We start from the raw sequence: 23965 nt of genomic DNA on the forward strand, positions 1-23965 counted from the left end.
TCCTCCCCATAGAAATGTGCACAGAAGAGATAATATCCAAAGCAAATCATTTTAATCAACAAAGAAGAACTTTTGACCCAAATGATAATCAATCCTTATTGACAAGTAACATCCAGAGCATCTTTACTAAAGCAAAATGTGTAGGTATTGTATAGTATTCCTATTCCAATTTATATTCATGGGAAAGATAAGAGCAAAAAGAGGCAAATGTACCGTAGTGATGCCCCATGCATATGGAAGTCTACTACTGAGAGTGAAATGAGCTGCACATTGTGTCCCAGTCATGGATTAAAGTAAAATAAAGTAGACAGCCACCCATGTCTTATTATCTGGTTTTCTGCAAATGAGTGAAAACGAAAGATATGCTGGCTTGGACGAGATCATCGTGAGTTTACTTTTCTAAAGTCCAGTGACCTCTCGGGGAGTTTGTTTTTCTGAGGTCAATTCTGTGTGTGTGTGTGTGTGTGAGAGAGAGAGAGAGAGAGAGAGAGGGAGAAAGAAATGGAGAGGGGGAGGGAAGAAGATAAACATGTAAAAGGTGTGATATGTGTGGTCAGTGATCAGCTGTGAAGCTACAGTCTTTAGCAGTCATGGGTCCTGCGCTGATGCTGCTTGTGCTGACCCTGTCCAGCCTGTCTCAGCCTGCAAGAGGGGTGAGTTACGATGCAAAAGATTCCCTCAGCTGCAAATCTGCACAGACATTAATGTACAGTGTTCTCTTTCAATCAAAATGTACTGTATCTATGCACCAAACAAGTCCAAATTTGATTTTTCTCAACAAGTTGTCACCAATGCCTAATAATGCCATTCAAAGTGATCTGATGAAAGTGATGAAACCAAAATGAACACAAGCTGACTTGTAATAGCTGCAGTGATAGTAATCATTAACTGTGATAGAGCGCTGTGACATATTTTATCCGTTATTATTTTAATGTGTTTGTAGGTTTATATTAATAAGTGTACATTATTATTATACAATAATATTAAAATATTTTATTTACAAACCTTTCTATCTCTCTCCTTTGGTCATCAGGGCCTCCTGGATGTCTTTACTGATATTGCAGATGGTGAGCTACACCCCCTCGTACATGTTTAAAGTTCAATGACAGTGGCAGTGTTTGAAGGGCAGGGGTGAACAACTAAAAAGGGCACCTACTGCACGACATGGAGTCCCACTAGCGCGCAAAAAGCTATGATGCATAGTACAACCCACACCTCAATGACAAACATACATGCTCCCCCAGTAACATTCTCGGAACACTGGCAGCTAAATTAACCATTTTAGCTCCGTTTGAGACAGAAACAGTAAGTTTAAAGACAGTACATGGCATGCAGGGCCTGATGTCTGTCTGACTCACATACACACTGCTTGTCTACATGAAAACACTTTAATGCTAGATCACACTGACACCGGATATGGATAGCGCCATAGCTCACCCTTCAACTCTTTAATAACGGAGAAAACGTAAAAATAGCTAAAAAAAAAAAAATACCACCACCGTGACCCTTAGTAGTAGCCTGGATACCAGACGAACTTAGCCCCGCCCACAACATTTGAGGTCGGGAAGTTCGGTCTGGCATTGCTCCGTTGATGAGAAATTATGCCCGACCAGAAGCTGTTCAGACCAATCAAATTGTCAGGGCGGGCTTTATACGATGATGGACAGATGATCAACAGTAACGTAATCAACCACGTCACCAAAGAGCGCTTGGGTTGAATTCGTTTAAAAAAAAAAACATGGCTGCCGCTGGAGAGCTGAGATGCTGTCGCTACACGATGGTAGTCCTTTGGGGGATAGTAGTCCCTCACATTGCGCATGCTCAGACACAAACGGTTTATGGCATAAGGCTCAACATAATCGCGCATGCTCAGACAACAAAATGGTTTACAGCATAAAGGCAGATTTATACTCGGTTTTAACACATAAACGTAACACGTAAGTTACATAAACACTGTTGTAAGCCCCTTTAAGCAGTCACGTAACACGTAAGTGCGTCCGCCAAAATTTCTCACTATGCAACAAAAACCACGGCGTGCCCACGCAGCCCGCAAAGACTGTGATAGGCTGCTAACCCCATCCTTTCAGGAGTCTCACATTTCCGGTTTAATAGCATAATACCGCCATTTTTAAAGGCCAAGGCAAGACTAGAATGTTTTTGAATCATGAATAGCCTGCAGACTGTCTCACAAGCCTCTTCTTGTTGATTATGAACAAACATAACAGAAGAGGTCCGAAGATATGAGCATCTTTACAAACCCTCTTTAAACACTTATAAGGACGCTCAAATGACCGCGAATTCATGGAGAGAATAGGCTACTATCCCATTCTTACAGGAGAAATCAGAAACAGCAATCTGAGCATATTTGTCAAACGCGATAGAAGATACTGCTCTGATATATTCCTATTCCATACTGAATATTCTGTTTAGATCAAAGGTTTGTTTTGACATCCCGTCATATTTCAGATGATAGTTAGGTGATAGGCTATACTGTGTTGACATTTAAAAAACGTTGACTGTGATTGTTTGGAAAGAACGCGCTAATTCACCGAACAAATACTTTCATATTCATTTTCCACCACTTGTTAGCCATGTCATCCATTCATATTGATGTGAATCAATCAATTTCACCCCTGAGGCAAGCGATAGAATGGAGCCTGGTCTGCTCATATACAAAAGTTAACATTAACGTGAAGTGGAGTTAACTTGCGGCCAACACCATTGTATTACAAGCACTGACATTCACTCATGATGAGAAGATACACCTGGCGATTCTCTCGCCTTCTATCTTTCATCTTTGAATAATGTAACTTATAAACACGGCGTTTTAAAGCGCTGTGGCCGTCATTAAAATATGTATCAATAAACGAACTTCTGCATCATGTGATCTGTCTTTTTTCGCCACTGGTACTGGTACTTTCATATTCATTTTTCGTCACTTGTTAGTCATGTCATCCATTCATATCGATGTGAATCAATGAATACTAATACAACTTTAACTGTGATGTGTTTTTGTTTCATTTCGCAACTTATTTACTGTATAATCCAAGATAGCAGGTGCCCGTTGGTAAATAGCCTATTTCACATTGTATTTGCTTAAAACACACAGATGTAGGCTACTGTCAAATCAGAAAGAAAATCAGCTGTCACTCGGCTATTACCTGACCAATAGCCTACCTTTCGAACTCGGTGATAGTATTCACAACTAATTTGTCCTTCATTCTACCAAATATGATTAAACGGCATATGTTATTGCACACGTGAGGCAAGCTGAGCCCGGTCTGCTCATACAAAACCTATCATTAACGTGAAGTGGAGTTAACTTGCGGCCAACACATTGTATTACAAATACTGACAACATAGCTACACTCATGATGATAAGGTAGGCCTACACCTGGCGATTCTCTCGCCTTTTATCTTTCACCTTTGAATAATGCAACTAATAAACACGTCGTTTTAAGGCGCTGTGCCCGTCCTTAAAAGATGTGTCAATAAACGAACTTCTGCATCATGTGATCTGTCTTTTTCGCCACTGGTACTGAATTGCCAACCTTTATATTTCGTGTAACAAATGTATTCATTTTTCTTTGTCCCGCTGCAATAAATACGCTTACTTCACTCAACATTCAGAAGGGAAAGGGAGATAACCCCGGAGTTAAGAATATAGATCACTTCGGCTCTGGAGCAGTAAACAAAAGTCTCCCCTGTAATCTCAGACTACGATTAGCAGGAAAGGTTAACAACAGGCTAATTAATAAAATACAATACTTAATAGACTAACAATCCAATATTTATTTGTTTGAGTGTTGTTTAGTGCAATGGGGGTGTATGACCGTTATTGTCTATAAAGTAAGGCATTTTCAACAGAAAAATCTCCCGTTCATCGTGTCCATTCGCGTCATGGGGTAGGCAAAAAAACGTTACTCCACCTACTGTTCTGGCGTTGAATCGCTTTGCAACACGCACAACCCTTGGGGAACCTAAAGGAACTATAAATCAAAACAACTGCGTTTATGTAACTTACGTGTTACGTTTATGCGTAAAAACCGAGTATAAAAGACCCTTAAGGCTCAACATCAACATCAACATATCTGGCTTGTCTTAACGCATAATGTAGGTTTATTTAACGTAATATTTAAAAATGTTGTAAACGGTTTAAACGTCAACATATGGGGCTTGTCTTAACGCATAATGTGGGTATATTTAATGTTATATTTAATTATGTTGTAAACGGCTAACAGCATAAGGCTCTACGTCAACATATGAACGAAACTGGGGAGAGACTTTTTGATCCTCCACCTCATCTGTTTTGTCTACTGTGACAACATCTTCTTTGTTTTTAAATAAATGGTCATGTTTTCAAAAAACTGGCTTTCGTCGCTTTTCTCTATGATTGAAAACGAAATCTGTCGTTGTGACGCATGCGCGGCTTCGCTGTCGACAGTGTCGCAAAATGACGCATGCGTAATGTGAGGGACTACTATCCCCCAAAGGACTACCATCGTGTAGCGACAGATGCGTAGATAGATTCTGCCATCAAGTCTGTTTTAGAAGACATCGACAGCGCATTCATTTTAAAAGAGGAACAGAGAAACGCGATCAAGGCATTTGTCGATCGAAAATATGTTTTTGTCGTCCTTCCTACGGGATTCGGTAAAAGTTTAATTTATCAGCTGGCCCGGTTCACATACTACCTTGCTCTGATTGGTTGTAGGTCTATCCAATTGAGCGAAGAGGCATTTTTTTTCCTGGTTCGGTTGAAACACGCCCCATAATCACAGCCCAAGGAGCATGGACGGATTAAGAAACCACGGGCCCCTGGGCCTGGACATGCTGAAGGCCCCCCCCCCCCCCTCCGCGAAAAAAATAATTGTGCGCCTGCAAAACACGCACGCACACGCAATGTGTTGGATTTTAAGGTCAAATTAAATACTTTGGCTATTGTATTGGGAAAGTAAAGATGTCAAAGTTTACTCCGTAACATCCACCTTCGGTGAGGTGTGCACTGCCCCGCTATTGTTTCTGACATTACATGTGACAGGGCAACAGCCGAGTGATTCTTTTCCAAATTGGAACTGATTAAGACCTACCTGAGGGGCAGCATGGGGCAGGAGAGGCTGAATGGGCTGGCTATCCTGTCCATTGAAAAATCAGATCATGCATCACCACTTTTATGTTTGAAAGGCGTCGTTTAGCAGGTGTAACCTACTGTGCCTGCTTGTAGGTCTTGACTGTCAGATTCTGCGCCTAAACTAGCTATATCGTATCGTCTCATCACATGATCAAATAGAGACTTGACATTGGACAAGATAGGCTACATATTACCCAGCAATCATCATTGCATAAATGTACATGACAAAAATAACAAAGAAAATAAGAAATTATTCATTTAATTGAATCCGTTTTTTAATAGTTTCTATAGTGTATGTACGATAAGCATATCTTTTTGTTATAGATTGCTACTGACGATTTCCCCCTAAAAATGATGAAAACCATGACAAAGACAGGTTTGCCATTTTGAGGGAATATATAGCATAGGGTATCCTTGGCAGTCCCAAAAAAGTCATGCATGATCACTGTCACAGTAATCTAGCTTCTTCTAGCTCAGGAACACTGAATTAAAGCCATTAGCAAATTAATAAAATACACCTTTTTCAACCACAAATAAGAGATACATAACAGCGACTTCACGCAGAGGCTCTGGCCTAGGGGCCCCCTGAGCTCATGGGCCCCTGGGCCTGGGCCCGGTAGGCCCGTTCGTTAATCCATCCCTGCCAAGGAGCAGTATCAGACTCATATTCTGACTAGAATTATGAGTATGACAACATCAGGCTACCTTAGTAGGCTCCGTAGGCTAGATGTTACTCATAGATTTGTATTCACAAAGGATTACAAATGAATATATACCGATGTTTTTTCTTTTCACTTAATGAAGAACAAAATGTAATGTAATCTCAGTCAGTGCATACGTCCAAACACTAACACAATATTTGTAGACTCTAGTCTAACATGTTTGTTTTACCTGAATACTGCGTTAAGGTGTAGGGGTCCAGACCAACCTTACACACGTATCTCTTACAGAAGACATAGCTAAGGACGTTCTGGGAAACGTTAAGGTATAACTTACGAATGTTAAGAAAGCTTTAGGAAACGCTGCGCAGTTTATTTGCTTGTGGTGTTCTTGCCTATTGACCGGTATGTGCATTTCATTTTCCGAGTACTCTTGGGTATTTTCTCTCTCTCTCTGTCTGTCTCTCTCTCTCTCTCTCTCTCTCTCTCTAACAGCTCTGGATGACTATGTCTACTATGACTTTACTGAGGATCCGTCGGTGGTGTCTGATTATGACTTAGGCTGGCTAACAGATCTGTTTGACGAGACAAGTGAGCACTATGTATAACTACTGCAAATATCTCTGTGCTAGCAATGCAACAGTTTTTTTTAAATTAATATTAAAATGTTAATACTGAATCTTTGACTTGCCTGTGATTTCTTGGGTAATTGGTATATATGCTTATGAATGTACGTGCTTGGTTCCATTTTAAGCATTTTTTTCCCTCTGATTTTAGATGAGTGTGAACCCAATCCCTGTTTGAATGATGGTAGTTGCAAACTGAAGGGCAATGGTGGTTACACATGCTCCTGTGTACCACCATACTCTGGCAAGAAGTGCGAGAAATGTATGACTTTTATGTGTCTTACTCTTATCCTCTGTAAAGAACCTGACAACAAAGTATTGATGTAAATGATGGCATACACATGTTCAGTTAATTGTGTTTAAAGTACTATATTGTGATTTTAAAAGTGTAATGGATGTCAGTATCTATGAACATTTGCCAACATTCTGTGGTAAATGCCAGACACCATATTCTTTTTGTTTTAAATGCAGTTGTAAATCACTGTAAGAAAGTCAACTGCGGCGGCGGTGAGTGTGTACTCATAAAGGCGGCTCCTTTCTATGAGTGCAAGTGCAAAGCCCCATTTCAACCCCCAAACTGCAAGAAAGGTAAGAAGACCCTGACCCGAAACCCATATGCTCACAAAATGCACCGATTTAAAATGATATCACAACATAAAAACAAAATACTCTCTAGTTTAAGTGTAATTTGTTCTGTCTCTCCTCCAGCGGCAGCCTGCAAACCCAACCCCTGCATAAATGGTGGAACTTGCCAGAAGGGACGAACCAGAAACAAGTTTACCTGCCTCTGTCCTCCTGGCTATAGTGGAAAGTTCTGCCAAGTTGGTAAAGTCTCTCCAAAACAGTCCAATCCTGTATAGTCCTCCTTGACTGCCTTAATAAGGTGGTTAAGCAGTGTAATCCAATATCCAACCCCCATACAGACTTGTTTTACAAACCATTGCAACCCAGTCTCCCTTGAATAATCCTTGCACTTCACCAAACAAGCTCTGCATCGCCTTAAAGTAAACCCTCAGACATCAATTTGACGATTTAAAAAATCCTCCAAAGTTTAAAAGCGTTTATAGTGAAAATAAAAGACTGGCACTTTTCCTGAAATGTGCCCAGGCCCAGGTGACTGCTATGAAGGAGAAGGAGAGTCATACCGGGGGTTAATGAGTGAGACGGTGGAGGGTGATGACTGTCTGCCCTGGAACTCTCACCTCGTCCCCTTCCATAACGTTGATCTGATGGATGGCTTAGGCGCTCACAGCTACTGCAGGTATTCCAGGAGTTTTTGTTTGTCCCCTGTTTTCTTCCCACTGTGCCGTGAAACATTGGGTTGGTCATAAACATACCCTGGTTGCTCTGCTTGAAGTCTCTGAAAAAAGGTTCCACCTCAGTTGAAAATCCTTTGAAAACAGACCACATAGTATGTGCATTACTGGTGGTAGAGGAATATAAAGCACTTAAAAGTTGATTCAGCGGTTTTCCCGATTCTCGGACAGAAATCCTGATGGAGAGACCGCCCCCTGGTGCTTCACCAGGGTAAAGAAGAAGGCACTCTGGGAGTTCTGCAATGTGACCAAGTGCTCTGAAGGCACAGGTATAACATGGCTACACACACACACACAGTCCAGTTGTGCTGACTATAGATATTCTCTCCACATCAAACTCAATCCAATGCATTCTCACACACACACACACACGCACACACACACACACACACACACACACACACACACACACACATTCAAAACATTAATTTTGTATAAAAGAATCCATGAAATTAAACAATGTAAAAGTAATAAAAAACTTTATAATCAGTTATATATATTTTCAGCAGCATTACCCACTCTATCCTTACCTCTCTGTCACCTCTCTCCCTCCCCAGCCTTACCCACGGTACCAGTCCTTCCTGCACCCACCAACCCTTCAAGTAGCCAGGATCCCCCCAGGCAGCAGTTTGCCCAGTGCGGCAAGCCCCAGCCTGGCAGCATGACCTCCAGGATCTTCGGGGGCAATAAGGCCATGCCGGCGGCCCACCCCTGGCAGGTCTCAATGCAGGTCAGGCGCAAGCGCACCAGGGATGACTTCGGACACATGTGTGGAGGAATCCTCATCGACTCATGCTGGGTCCTCACAGCCGCTCACTGCATGTGAGTGGCTAATCTGAGATTAGATTAGGATTAGAAGATAGATGGATATTTTGGATGGACAACATATTTATTAACAATGTCCTATGGTCATTAGAAATGTGAATTGTCTGTTTTTTATGTCTTTTATTGAAATCTGGCATTCAGATTGTCAAATTTAGCCTAAAGTTGAATTGTTTATATTGAGCTTGTATTTAGCTGATTCAAATGGGAGTCTTGATTTGAAAGAAGAGTTAAATGGCTGTCCCTGTCAAATTTCCTCCTCCCAGTAACAGGATGGATGAAATGCAGGTGGAGGTGGGTGGTGTCATGCTGGAGAAGAAGGAGGACTCGGAGCAGATCATTCCCGTGGAGGACTACATAGTTCATGAGAACTACAAGGAGACAAAAGATGCTCTGTTCAATGACATAGGTGAGTGACTATAGACTGGTCCACTCTTTTTATTTTCAACACACCCTTGAACTGAATCTAACTGAATCTCCAGAGGAGTGTTGGCAGTGACGGTTGAGTGCTGTTGATCACTAACTGTGAGTGCTTTGTGAGGTGCAATGCTCTCGGTTCCTTACAGGGGAGAACCTCCAGTTCCCCATCGTGTTACAATTCCTCTTCCAGTATTCCTCTGCAGCCTAGATACCACACCCCCTAGATTACCTCCTACGTTTTCTGTAGATCTCTCTTTTTGAATGCAAACATAAACTCATATTTTTTCAGATCTACATAGAAAATGGTCTTTCTCCCTCTTCTTATATCCAGTCATGGTTGATTGTTTTCTGGTTGAATTGCAGCTCTGCTGAAACTGAAGGGTGCGAAGGGCCAGTGCGCCAGAGAGACCAGGTTTGTAAAGACAGCCTGCCTGCCTACCGGCCCCCTCCCAGACTCCACCGAGTGCTTCATATCAGGATGGGGGGAGACAGAGACAGGTATCCGCACAAAAATTAGAATTGGATCCCAAACTAAATGGGTTTGGAGGGACTACAAAAGTCGTACGCATTCACTACACGCATTCACAATAATGTAACTCTAAGAACTGTAATATATACATATACAACACATATATATGTACTATAGAATTATACTATATCTAATGAAAATAATCATAAATATGGAAATTGAAATCGTATAAATAATTTTTGCTACCTCCTTTGTCAGAGTATTACAGTACGAGGCTTCTGGCAGCCAAGGTGCGTCTGATCTCCCAGCAGCGCTGCACAGCTCCTGATGTCTATGGTGACAGGCTGGACGACAGCATGATCTGTGCTGGGAAAATGCAGGGAGGAGTGGACACCTGCCAGGTTAGTATCTGTCTGTGACTGTGTCTGTCTGTGCCAGTATGGACATGCTTATGTTTATTGGTCATGTTTCCTTGTCAGAATGTCAGAGAATGTTACTGACGGTAGCATAACCAGGGATTTAATTCAACAGGTTCTGCATAACTGAAGAGAACAGTGTGATAAAGCATTTTTTATTTTGACAGGGTGACTCTGGGGGTCCTCTGGTGTGTCAGAAGGATGGGGTCCACTATGTCTACGGCGTGGTTAGCTGGGGTGATGCCTGTGGTTTGAAGAACAAACCTGGAATTTACGCCCGAGTCAGCAAGTTTATCGACTGGATCAACTCCAAAATGCAAAACGCCTGAATCTGTGTTAGAAGGGTGTGTGTGTAGGCTGGGGGCCGGGGTCAGTGAACCAGAGAAAAGAGATCAATATAGAATTAGCTGACCACAGTAACAGGCCAGCATGAAGTGTGTGTGTGTGTGTGTGTGCAAACACTCTTAATTGTCATGAAGCCACATGTTAATTTTCCCTGTGATGTAATGTGTAAAATGAATAATGTGAATATTATGAACAGATGTTGACAATCAATCTGAAATAAATAAAAAAAATGTTACAAATAAAGTTCATTTTTTTTCTTGGTGAGTTAGCCTGATGAAGACCCCAGTCAATGGTCACAGTCATATCAAGATATCAAACCTTTTTAACAAAAATATTTCAAAATAGAATAAGAGAGAACAATACAATCGATTTTAGTTCCTTCATGGAGGCCTTCCTCCGGAACCTGGAATGATGCCAAACATAGATTCTGTGATGTCAGATGGCACTGTCAAAGAACAGTGTTTGATTAATTGGTCTGTTTGCTGCTTCTCTGTTCTGTTAAAATCTGGTTGTCACATTTGAAGATCCCCTCAAAGAGAGCAAAAGACATGTAAAATAGATATAAAACTGTTCCACATATGCAGAAAGAATATAAAGCAATGGCGTGTGTGTGTGTTTGTTCAATTGTCATTTAGTCTAATTTTACCATTTTAAGTTGTGAATCAGTAGCTCAGTATCAGTGTAACTGCAGACAAGGAATTATACGCTGTACATTATAACAGATTACTATAAAGGCTCACTATATCTGAGAGTAATCCTAAAGAACCAGCTACATAAAAAGTTAGTTTGAACTGAAAACTGACCGTTTTTGTTTGTCTTATCTTGTCAACAATAAAAATGACTGCCAGCATTTTTACATGAGAGGGCCTTGGCAAAAACAAAATACCCGAGAAGAAAAGATGTAGCTCAAATAGTGGCGTTACACAAACAAGAAACCGTACAGAGGTTGGATAAATATTATTGATCCACTATTTTCAGAAGGTATGGACTCTTATGATTAACTTATTGCATTTTATGCCCTCTTTGAAGATTAGGACATTCATTAGACAGGGTCACATATGTGGCAGTATGGAGTCATTTAAATGAGTAAATCTAATCATACATTTAGGATATCACTAATATCACCCATAGAAATACTGAGCCTGAGCAGGTATCAGTAGCGTTTACTTTTCTAAAGTCCAGTGACCGAGATGTAGGGTGAAATTGAAGCTGAGGGAGGAGGTTCAAAGTGTACTCAGAGACCAGGGGCCACTTGGATAACAGTGCGACTGTGTCCAGAGATCTGTGGGCTGGTTCGGTGCGAAGCTGTGGTCTCAACCTAAGCAGTCATGGGTCCTGTGCTGATGCTGTTCGTGCTGAGCTTGTCCAGCCTGTCTCAGCCTGCAAGAGGGGTGAGTTACGATGCAAAAGATTCACAGACGAAAATTCGAAGAATCTTCCCTAGATTATTTTCATTATAGTAATTAATCTTCCGAGTACTCTTGGGCATTCTTTGTCTGTCTCTCTCTCTCTCAGACACACACACACACACACACACAAAGACACGCAATTTTGTTTATGCATTCAATGATGTATTTGCGCAACAAAGATTTAAATGAGAGGACATGAGGTGACTGAGTTTATATACTCTGGATGTATTCTGACGCATCTATGATTTTAAATCACAGCTTTGTACTGTTTTCTTTGCTGAACAGGGTATCCTGGACGTTCTGGATGAGCTCACGGATGGTGTGACTTTGACTCTCAAATATTTGCATCTGCACAGCAAACCCTTGAACACAACTCTTGAATTGTTAAACATTATCTAGCGGTTTATTTACATAATGTTCATTTACTGTATGTTTCTCTGACAGCTGTGTATAGCTATTATGACTACACCGAGGAGCCCTCAGCGAGTAAAGATTATGACCTAAGCTGGCTGACTGATCTGATTGATGAGACAAGTAAGGCCCCTCTTCTGCAGATTACTGATGTGGTTAATAGTATCATCTAAAGCTGTCAAGGTCTACTCTTGTTAAATGGTACCCTTTAAATGCTACAGCTCATTTGCAATACAAATACGCTACAGTTATCCAGAGACCAGTTATCATCATGCTTTCCTGCCATATGTATTTTATGTGCATCTGTTCTTCTCTGTCAGATGAGTGTGACCCTAATCCGTGCCTCAATAATGGCGTTTGTGACAATTTGGCGGCTGGTGGATACCAGTGCTCCTGTCAAAGACCATATAGTGGCAAACACTGCCAAACATGTAAGATCCTCCAATGACCAAGCATCTTACACTAACAATACTGCAATGGATCGATAAAAGATGTTCATTTTCATGTTTATGTTGTTTTAAAAATTGCCATATCTTCAGATCATACAGAAGTCATTTGTCCTCAGCAATATCTTATCTTAATATTTATCAGCAACCATGTTATGTCTAATGTGCCGAATCAGTGTTCCTGACCTTTCGAGATATCTACTTCAGAATGGATTTTGTTCATCTCCAAACTTTAGGTATTGGCACCACACTATACATGCTAATGCTTACATTCACATCGTTGTTTCACGCAGTGGTCGATCCCTGTAAGGACGTCAAGTGCGGTCGCGGAGACTGTGTCCTCACACAGACGGCTCCTTTTTATGAGTGCAAATGCAAAGCCCCGTATAGAGGACCGAGGTGCAGGAAAGGTAGGCATGCTAATTGTAGTGATCTCAGTGCAAATTGAGCAATGTCCCGTGGCAGTGTAGACAATCCTGCAATTCTGAGACATTGTGTCCTCTGGTGTCCAAAATCATTACCTTTGTGAAAATTGCTGTGTCTATTGTGGTTTTACTAGCTTTGCATATTTTTGCACAGCTGATTTCAGCAGTTTCAGCTGTGCTTGTGCATTGCTGAACCACTAATCACTGAGCAGTTGTTACAGGTTATTTAGCTGTTTCTGATTGGATGAGAGACGTTCCATGAGTTGGAATATCCCAGGACATCCCAACTCGGACTTTTCACAGCTAATAATAAATCATTCCGCGATGAAACATTCTATAGCACGTTGATACAATTGACCCTCTAATCCCGACGGCATGTTAGAATTTCCCCATAGCGGCCGCGGCCGGCCGTAACTTTTAAAGACACAGTTTTTATACTACAACATTAATTCATGAAATAATACTCCGCTAGTGGATACATGAACATCTTACTTTTATTTTGAAACCGGAAACTGGGTATGCTGTCATTGACTTTTCTGAAGTATTTGTTAACTAAACTTCGCTACTGACAGATGGCCTGAGGATTACAGTGTCACTTGCAGTAAAGGCTAGCAATCAGAGACGTCTTCATCTGTTCTCACTGGATGAGACCGTATTTTTGTGCACCAAAGACGACGACTCATCACGTTTGTATGACAGTGACGACCATGTTTGAAAAATCAAAATTAAAAAACGTATTAAAAATAGAAATATTAGTATCCTCCTGTTTTTTTCTGACTAGCTAACTCTCTAGTAACGTCTTCGTATGGCGGTCACTGAGAAGTGTTGGTTTACAACTAGCACCAGCCTCATCGTTCTCCAAATTGATAAGACATAGCTAGATCAATGAAATTTGAATGGATTGTAAACCCATGACACTTTTATTTGCCGAGATATTTAACATTTAATTATTGATATTTGAGGGACGTTCAAATAAGCTAATTTTCACGTTACCTCACTTGCGGAAATGACGGTCAATTCGTGACTTTTGCAACCTACGAAGCAAGCACCTGCGTCTGTGGGTGAGAGCTATTTTGTGCACAAATAACGACGACATGGGTAATCGGCTGTGTTTTCTGTTTGTCAGAAGAAAATGTATTTTAAAATTTGGATCGTCATCTCAATTTTCATGACAAGTTTTCCAGCTATTTTGCTAGCTATCTACATTGACTGAGGTAACGTAAGTCTGAGGAGTTCGAGCCAGTCAGGAGTTGGTTGATAGCTAGCTAGTGACTGCATCAGCCTCATTACTTACTAAACTGCTTAGATTTAGATAAATAACATGTATAGTAAAAAAGAAAACTGTGAAAATGGGTCACTTTTTTTTTATTCTCACTTCTAATTATTTTTTGTTCGTCTCTACTAGTTATTCAAACCTCCATTCTTTTTTTAGCTGTAAGCTCATGGTAACAACAGTAGCTAAAGACAATCAATAGCAAGATAACCATTTATAATATATTTAAAACCTCATATTGGAAAGGCATTCAGCAGATTATTCGACAACCAGCTAGTAATATGTTGTGATGTAAAATTTTAAGCTGGTACAGCTTTTAAGCTGTAGAAAGCCAATCACAATGAAATCAGTGCTCATATAGGATCATAGTAAAATGTATAGTAGATGTGCAGTAGCTAGTCCGTATGTAGTTCACACTGGGATATTGAGCCGATGATGTGACAGAAAACAATTGACAGAAAAATGGAGGAAACACTAATGGCTTCCACTGTGATGGCTTACAATAATGGGATAGTTTTTTCTTTTATGCGTCAGGATGTCGGGTGTTCCAGCTCATCTGAGAGTAGAGAAGTGAGTGAGGGTGCTGTGACAGCAGAGAGGAGTGAGGACATGGGGGAGAGGAACAGCAAGAGGCCTGATGAGCGTAGGGAAGCTTCAGTAGGACAGAGTAGGTTTCTCACTAAAGGAATTGAAGGACAAAAGTTGTCCGCATACAAGTGGTGGTGTTTGTATAGGTTGTCTGACATAAGATCCATTACTACCCTCTATCCCAAACCAAATATCATCTGCCACACACCCCTTGTTGCCTATTTATACATTGAATGCTAAACAGTATCCTTTCAGGGAGTCATAGAGACACCAGATTTTAATACCCCATCTGACATGTTACTTAGGCATATACTGTTTCCAAAGTAACATGCCGTCAATTTTAATCATGGCCTCACCTACTGAGAGATTTTTCCATGGTCGATGAAGTTTTAGGACGTTCTCCTGGAGGACACACATTACAGTTTTTTCCGATCACTTTTAAACTTGTGTCAATACCATGTACACTTTTTCCAAAACTCTTCACACAGTGGGCTTAACATACACACACCTCAGCATATCAGTTAACCTTTGGTGCAAAATGCACTACAACCACCAAAACACTTCATACTTCACCCAAAAGTGAGTCATGCCGTAACTTTAGCAAATGTTCTCTCTCAGAGTACAATGACCTAAAAAACACTAAACACTTGAAGCATTGCCAATTGCATATATAACATGTTGCTGTATCCTCTAGATTGGCATAGATTACTGTAGGTTTGCATTGCAAAAAGGAGAAAAAACACACAAAGGCAAAAACTTCTTTGGACTACAGTAAATATTGTTATATTACAGTGAACAAACAATTCTAAAATGCTGCAATATGTGTCATTATGCATATGCTAAAATTGCACGTGTTACTGCACTATATAGGCTTACTACAGGACAACAAAAAGGCATAAATATGCTAAGTATTTACTGTAGTATTTCCAATATTTACATACATCAACACAAGATACAATCTACCAAAGTACTGTAATACCACTAGAATTCTACTGTAGCCCTAATGCTGATCCATTCTGTCCTCTGTATTTGGTGTCAAACTTTGACATGTTTGAACTTCAAATTTACGGTAACATTCTCCTTTGCATTGCATCTTGGAAATACGTCAATCCAAGCTAACTATCTGAAGACAGTGTTTATATGTTAGTTTGCTTCTCACAATAGATGTCACTATTGAGTGGGTACATTTACTGTAATTGCATTTTTAAATCACTGTCTTTCACTGATAGCCTATGACTTACATATAGAGCAGTACTGTAATAGTGGAAACAACTCTTCAGGAACAGCTACATCTATGTTTGCCTTCTGTAGAGATAGTAAGAAGTCTGCAAGCCAAAACAACTAAATAATCTAACTAAACTTTCTGCTAAAATAAGAATACTTTGTCTTATTCAAGCATATACCTTAATTTGTCTGTCCAAATACAGCATCTTTCCATGTACAGTAATCTAAATTACTGTAAGTTAGGTTTTAAACTGAAAGTTAACTGTTTTGAATAGAGTATCTAAACATCGGCAAAAAATGCTGTAGTTGCACAGCGTTTTGCTGGTAGTGAACCTTGACTGAGACAGGTATCCATGAATTTCGGAAGAAGTGGTCATTGACTGCATTTGTATATAAGCATAGGGGCAAGTATCCACAGTTTGGTTCACATAGTCTACTGGTATGCTCGATGTGTTAAGTGTTTTGGGAATGTGTACATGGTATTGAGACGAGTAAAAATTATTGGAAAAACCGTAAGAACAAACTTTTCTGTTGGTTTGTAGATACCAGTTTTGTGTGACAAGATTGGCAGGTGTGATAAGTGGTACAGTGGTTAGTGTTGTTGGCTAACAAGTAGCTGACCGGGGTTCAATTCCTGGACAATGAAAAATTATATTGTAACTCACTTTGGATATACATTTTTGTTGTAGTTCCCTTTTTGGGTCACTTTGTCTCGTTGATGGCCCATGAATTTCATATGCAGCCGTAATAGTGGGAAAATGTCTTCAGTGACACTTACATCTATATTTTACACACATGTACATTTCAACACAAATGCTGTACTGCAGTATAGTTGGCAGCAAGGCTGCAAACAAACAAAACAAAGATGGAAACTAAATACATTTATGAATATTAGTAAAAAACTAAATCTGTCTTATTTCAAGTGTATAATTTCATTTGTCTGTGAAAATACAGCATCTTTCCATCTACAGTGATCTAAATTGTGTCTGGTTTTGAACTGAAAGTCAACTGTTTTGAACAGAGTATCAATAAATATATTTAAATATCTGAAAAAATGCTGTAGTTGCACAGCGTTTTGCTGGTGGTGAACATTGACTGAGACAGGTATCCATGAATTTTGGAAGAAGTGGTCATTGACTGCATTTTGTATCTAAGCAATGGAAAAGTATCCCATTTAGTTCACATAGTCTACTGATATGCTGGATGTGTTAAGTGTTTTGAGAAAGTGTACATGGTATTGAACCAAGTGTGAATATGATTGGAAAAAACTGTAATGGTCTCACTTTCTGAAGCTTGTCACCTGAGTCTGCTATCCTTGGGTTTGAACAGGGTACGTATCTGCATAACTCCTCATACCTATTTCGTGGCATGGTGTCTGCCACATAGGACCCTTGTAAGGTTGGATCAGATGAACAGTAGTCAAGATAAAAGGGTAAATGATGGATACCCATGAGGATGTTTATTCCCACAAACACCTTCACCTCTTCCACAAATGTATTGCACCAGGATGCATTTGAAGAGGCATAGAGGTTGGTGTTTTCCACCAAATTAGCAAAAATGTTGGTTATCTATATGATTTAGTAGTGTTAATATTTAAATATTGAGTTTAATATGTATTTATTTATTTACAAAATATAAAACAAATACTAATTAAATACATTAAGATGATATTAAATGTAATAAATAGCTCTGCAGTACGGTTCAAAACTTATGAATTTGAACTTTAGGGTGTATGTAAAGCTATGTATTTTAATATTTGTAGATGTCACTAATACATATTTGATATCATATTAACAAACAATTTATGCCCTTTCAAACAAAACAAACTTGTAATTGTAATTTTTCTTTTGTTTTCTAACTGTAACTGTTTGTTTACAGAATAACAAAAAATACAGGAATTCTCTGGTTTTCGCAGTAATATGCTGCAGTGTTCTAGAATTCTATTGGGGTATATTAAGCGATAACCGTTAATTCAAAATTCTTATAATTCCAAAAGACGTTGACAATGGAACAATTTTTTTGTTGCGGAGAAACAATGGCAAAATAAACATTTTTAATCAATAACTTCGTGTTTAAATGTTAATTGGTTGACTATAATTTTTTTTTATAAAAGCAATATAGTGCGAGTGGGGTAGGTAAGGGATATTCCCACGGGTGTTGTTGCCTGCGCCACTCGGCCTCCGGCCTCGTGGCTACGGCCGAACACCACCCGTGGGAATATCTCTTACCTACCCCACTCGCACTGGTACTATATTGCTTAATTATTACAGTGTTATTTAAGTGCAGTTTCAGAGGGCTGTGTCTTGGTCTTCTTCCAGCTGCAGCCTGCATACCTGACCCCTGCCTGAACGGAGCAACCTGCAAGAAGGGACGAACCAGAAACAAGTTTGAGTGCATCTGTCCCACTGGCTACAGTGGAAAGTTCTGCCAAGTCGGTAAAGTCACAATCTGTTCTACACAATATTCCGACTTGACGAGGGATATTAGCACTACAAAAGACTTATTTAGCACTATCCAACCTGTACTTGCCTAACAGGGACTAACACTAAATGTAATGGATTTTTAATTATAAGCCAAGCAGATCAATGCTAAAACACAACACACTCATATACTACCATCTCTGCTAAGACTTATCTTTATCACTTTAAACAACAAATCCATAAATGCTTTAGTCAGTTATTGGGTAAAAGACTAAAGGACTGAAACACCATCTTGAAATGTGTCCAGGGCCCAACGACTGTTTTGTTGGGGACGGAGAGTCGTACCGAGGCTTTGTGAGTGAGACTGTGGACAAAGACCAGTGTCTGCCCTGGAACTCTCACCTTATCCCCGGTTCTGGTGGTAACTTTAGTGACAGTGTTGATGGACTGGGACCTCACAGCTACTGCAGGTCTGCAGCCAGATTTTGTGTGCGTGTGTGTGTGCAAGTGCGTGTGTGTGTTTGTGTGTAAGTGACTGTGCGCGTGTGTGTGTGTGTGTGTGCTCGTGTGCTTGTGTGTATGTGGTGTGTGTGCAAGATGTACGTGTGTGTGTGTGTGTGTGTGTGTGTGTGTGTGTGTGTGTGTGTGTGTGTGTAGGTTTAAAAGGAACGGGTGTATGATAATGTGCACCTCTTCTCATGCAGAAATCCTGATGGAGAGAACGCTCCTTGGTGCTTCATCAAAGTGAAGAACAAGCTTCGCTGGGAGTACTGCAATGTCAAAGAGTGCACAGGTACACACACACACACACACACACACACACACACACACACACACACACTGTGTAAATACATGACAAGCACATCTTTTATTGATTGAATAAAGGATTGTTGATTGACAGAAGTATCTTCTAGAGAAATCAATGAGTTGGGCAAAGATCAAACCTCAAGCTTTGTTTATATTCCTCAGCAGTCACTGAGTCAGCATGAGAAGCCATTATGATTTTATGTTTTCAATGTATGTATTATATATTGATCTCAGTAAAATGCAGTGTTAGATCTTTTTCTTAAAACATTTCAGAAGCTCTCTCTCATCTCCTCTTCTCTGTCACTCTTCACCTCACTAAGTCCGTCCCACCATCCCAGTCATCCATGAGGGCACCGACCCTCCCAGCACGAAGGCTCCCCTGAGTCAGGAGTTTGCCCAATGTGGGAAGCCTCAGCCTGGCCGCATCGCTGCCAGGATCTTTGGAGGGAAGAAGGCCATGCTAGCCGCCCACCCTTGGCAGGTTTCCCTGCAGGTCAGGGCCCGGGGCTCATCACAGCTCTACAGACACAGCTGTGGAGGCATCCTGATCGGGTCCTGCTGGGTTCTCACTGCAGCGCACTGCATGTAGGTGAAGCCTCCCACCAGCTCTCTCTCTCTCAATGGGCCTGTTAATGTTTTGCTTGCTCAGCATGAAACTGGGTGTCTGTGGCTTCAGTACAGGGTAGTGTACCCATACCAGTGATGAATAGCCTATTCATCAAAACATTTCTAGCAATTATCCAGTTTGTGATTCTAATCCAATATGCTTTTCATCAGTTTTAGCGAATTGCTCCTCACAGTACTCTAGCGGTCCATTCTGTGTGTGCACTCAAAAAAACACTGGTGTTTGTACACCGTTCCAGCTCTGTAAATGTGTAAACAAACAAAGTGGCTGAGGCCAGTCAACAAATCCTTCAGGAGTATAACTCTTTCAACAGAATCACAGACTCTACCTTTAAAAACATTCTTACTGTATCGTCAGTGATATTGGGTAAAATGAGAAACATCAGTTTGGATCCTTCACCGGGTTTGAGATAAGGACAAGGGCATCTTTCTCATTCCTCTCATGTCTGTCGTTAGTAACCCGATGGAGGAGATGCAGGTGGAGTTGGGTGGCGTCACCCTGCACAAGAAAGAGGACTTTGAGCAGATCATCGCCGTGGAGAAGGCCCTCATCCACGAGAAGTACAGAGAGAGCCCTGATGCCCTTCATAACGACGTGGGTGAGTCATGCTGGAGAATGAGCATGAACGCAACCATGGCGACAGACGTAAAAGATACAATACAACAGACATGAGTACCAGAGATCTAGACACAAGTATTCAGAGATTAACCAAGTACTCCCATCTCACAAGAATGCCTTGGAACATGAATATGTTCAGAAGAGATAGCTGTGGTAGTTGTGAGTTTTCCCTCATGATTTAAGTATAACAACTCTCTGCCAGGTCTGCCATGTCTCACTGTTTCTGGTTGAATTGCAGCTCTGCTGAAACTGAAGGGTTCAAAGGGCCAGTGCGCCAGAGAGACCAGGTTTGTAAAGACAGCCTGCCTGCCCACCGGCCCCCTCGCAGACTCCACCGAGTGCTCCATATCAGGATGGGGGAAGACCGAGACAGGCAAGGGAACACTCCTCACCCACTCACCAGAAGCACACAAACTTAAACAATACAAACCTGTGGACAATTGCCATCATCACATTACATACCTTCCCTGGACACCAGGACACAAAATTGGTTAAACTGCCCCTTTATCTATTGCAAATGTATTGCATGTATTAATTAATTGCATTCATTAATGAATTGGCAGTGCATTCATTTAACATGACATATAATGCCACCCTCTCTCTTTTTATCTTGTGCTCATGAACAGAGCATTCCAGCTCCCAGCTGCTGACAGCCAAGGTGCGTCTGATCTCCCAGCAGCGTTGCACAGCTCCTAATGTGTATGGCGCCAGGCTGGACGACAGCATGATCTGTGCCGGGAGCATGCAAGGAGGGACAGACTCGTGCCAGGTATGTGTGTGTGTGTGTGATGGAAAGAGAGAGGGGGGGGGGGGGGGGGAGAGAGACAGAGTTTGTCTTTATGTAGGCGTCTTAACTCGCGTTCCGAACATGACTGAGATTATTTGTGAAAGCATACTAATACCATGGGGAAAGTGTCTATTACTAGATACTTACTACCAACTGAAGTGAACTGGGATTGTTTTTCTGGGTCCTTTTAACATGTGTTTGCATTTCCAGAATTTCCCAACTTGTTGGGCAAGGTTTTTCTGTTTTTGGACACACAGAGTGTTAATTTTGATTGAGGCATCTCAATCTCAAAGTCTAAGTGGCCCTGTGGTTCTGTTGGCAGGGTGATTCTGGTGGTCCTCTGGTGTGCGAGAAGAATGGGACCCACTATGTGTACGGCGTAGTGAGCTGGGGGGACAGCTGTGGTGTCGAGAACAAGCCTGGAGTCTACGCCCGAGTCAACCACTTCATCGACTGGATCGCAACTAAATTATTGACAGACTTGTAGTGGCACAGATCAATGTGTGTGTCTGTGTGCACATGTAAGTGTGTGTGTGTGTGTGTGGATTCTGTGTGTGTGTGCACATTGCAGCAGGGTTGCTGAAGCAGTTGCAGTTGAAAAACATTTATTTTCCTTTTGAAAGTTATAACCAAACATTTTCACTTTTGTCAAACACCATGGCCTATTGGCTGAGTTTCTATATCATAAAGCTGAACCGGTCAGTCATCCAAGTAAAAATCACATACAGTATGTCTTCAAACACAAGGCCATCCGTTTAAAAACTGCCACAAGGGGGCGCTAGACACTTTGCCAGAGCACAAGGCTGTGGTGTTTGAGACCACAATGATCGTCTTGCCTAAAGCCACTTTACAAGTACCTCCTATCATTTTAAATAATAAAAAAAAAATGACATTCAGTTTGAGGAGCGACTGTCTTAATTTTTCTTAGCAGCTAATGTCACACTTGTGGCAAATCCAGCTCTTAGCTTACACATGCATAGAAACACACCAATCAAAATCAACTTCCTGTTAACCCTCTCAAAACCAGCACACACTAACCCCATCTTACATTCTGACATCATCATCCTTGGCTGACATTCCTCTCCACTTCCTTCGACACTACCTCATTAGTTTACATGCAAAATTCTCTCAGTATAGCATTTCCCCACCTAAGGCCCTCAACTGCTCATCGATGATTAAAACAACAAGGAACATCAGTCTAACATAGTGGTGTTAGAGGAGCTGGAGGCCAGAGCGGTAGTCTGGGAGGTGACGGCAGACTGCTTGGTGGATGAAGGTTGGAGGAACTCCTCCATGTTCTCCGCCTGGTTGGCAGACTCCTCCTCCTCCTGCTGCTGTTGCTCCATCATCATCTGTCGCTGGTACATCTGAGATGAAAAGGAGAGTGAGGACAGACATGAAGTAGTAGATGGATAAAACAACTTGCTAAATACATGTTGAGCTTCAGTAAAGGGGACAGCTGTAGAAGCACTGATACCAAAGGTAACATTTAATGCTTTTGAACTACAAGTTTAGCTTCTAGTCATCTAATGATTGTATGGGTTATGTAACCAACTCATTAAAAAGTGCCTTAGCCTTGTTTGCATTTAGCATCACGTAACCTACTAATGTCATGTTGTTATAACAGCCTAAATGCCTAAATTAACATGATGATGTCAAATACTAGATGCACTGAGTCTGCTGTTCCTTACCAGTAGGTGCTGGTACTTGGCGATGGGCTCGTCTGCATCTACTCCCTCTGCCAGGCCCAGCTTGCGGGCACGGCGAGCCATCTCTGCCTTATGGGAGCCTGGAGGGGTCCAGCCCACTCCCTTAGTCCAGTTCAGGTCTGACTTGTAGTCCACCTGCAAGGTGAACCGTCAGAGTTAATAGTGCGAACCTTACAGAACCTTAATGAACCTTCATATCTAACATAGTTACAGTCACTCACTGCCATCAGTGTTGAACACATTTAATGGACCAAATGTAGCTGTATTTGGAACCACAGAATGAATAATCATAAAGCAGCTATTTCATATCCGTCACATACTGCATGATGTAACATACAGAGACGATAATAACAACCGTTGGAGTCCGCTATGTACAGTGAATCAGAATCAATGTGCACGTTTTACTCACATTTTACTCGCTTTGTCTCATATCTAAGACTTAGCATATCACAATGCACACGAGATGGTCATTCACTGCCATCAGTGTTTGTTACATTACATTAAGTTCCATTAAGAACCAAAAGCGTTAAAGCATAAAGCAGCACTTTGTAGAGGCGTCGGTACTCACGTATAGTCTCCAGTAATCTGTGAATTTGGATGACATCAACGGAGGAAATGCTTTCCTGGTAAACTCACATCACTGGCAATCTCTCTGGAGGCCTTGGCTGTTTGGAAGGCGATGGCATCAAGCCTCAGGTCACATCCTGCCGATCTCACCATCTCTCCTGAAGTTTTATAAACTTTAAAAAAAAATATTTCAAAATAGAAAAAGAAAGAACAAGACAATCGATTTTAGTTCCTTCATGCAGGCCTTCCTCCGGAACCTGAAATGATGCCAAACATAGATTCTGTGATGTCAGATGGCAATGTCAAAGAACAGTGTTTGATTGATTTGTCTGTTTGTTGCTTCTCTTCTGTTGATATATGGTTGTCACATTTGAAGATCCCCTCAAAGATAGCAAAAGACATGTAAAATAGATTTAAAACTGTTCCATATATGCAGAAAGAATTTAAAGCAA

General features: G+C 41.1%; 2 protein-coding genes and 1 long non-coding RNA gene across 3 annotated transcripts; 2 read left to right on the forward strand and 1 right to left on the reverse strand.

The window, feature by feature from the left end:
- Positions 1–35: 35 nt before the first annotated feature.
- On the reverse strand, positions 36–1117 carry LOC122128709. Its single transcript, XR_006151582.1, has 2 exons — positions 1006–1117; positions 36–690 (listed from the first exon to the last, which is right to left on the reverse strand). It is a non-coding gene; the product is annotated as an uncharacterized LOC122128709 (long non-coding RNA).
- Positions 497–10447, forward strand: LOC105888891 (hyaluronan-binding protein 2-like). The gene is made up of 13 exons (XM_012814651.3): positions 497–653; positions 1034–1067; positions 6286–6381; positions 6568–6678; positions 6888–7004; positions 7125–7241; positions 7524–7677; positions 7904–8001; positions 8290–8554; positions 8821–8963; positions 9338–9472; positions 9702–9844; positions 10027–10447. Exons 1-13 carry the CDS (start codon positions 591–593, stop codon positions 10186–10188), a joined length of 1638 nt encoding a protein of 545 aa, XP_012670105.2. The 5' UTR covers positions 497–590; the 3' UTR covers positions 10189–10447.
- Positions 10448–11440: 993 nt separating this feature from the next.
- Positions 11441–22133, forward strand: LOC105888766 (hyaluronan-binding protein 2-like). The gene is made up of 13 exons (XM_031561351.2): positions 11441–11595; positions 11899–11932; positions 12058–12147; positions 12345–12455; positions 12764–12880; positions 18299–18415; positions 18708–18870; positions 19105–19193; positions 19528–19792; positions 20288–20430; positions 20689–20823; positions 21077–21219; positions 21560–22133. Exons 1-13 carry the CDS (start codon positions 11533–11535, stop codon positions 21722–21724), a joined length of 1635 nt encoding a protein of 544 aa, XP_031417211.1. The 5' UTR covers positions 11441–11532; the 3' UTR covers positions 21725–22133.
- Positions 22134–23965: the final 1832 nt, after the last annotated feature.

Source organism: Clupea harengus, chromosome 23 (assembly GCF_900700415.2).
Source record: "Clupea harengus chromosome 23, Ch_v2.0.2, whole genome shotgun sequence".
Classification (NCBI taxonomy): domain Eukaryota; kingdom Metazoa; phylum Chordata; class Actinopteri; order Clupeiformes; family Clupeidae; genus Clupea; species Clupea harengus.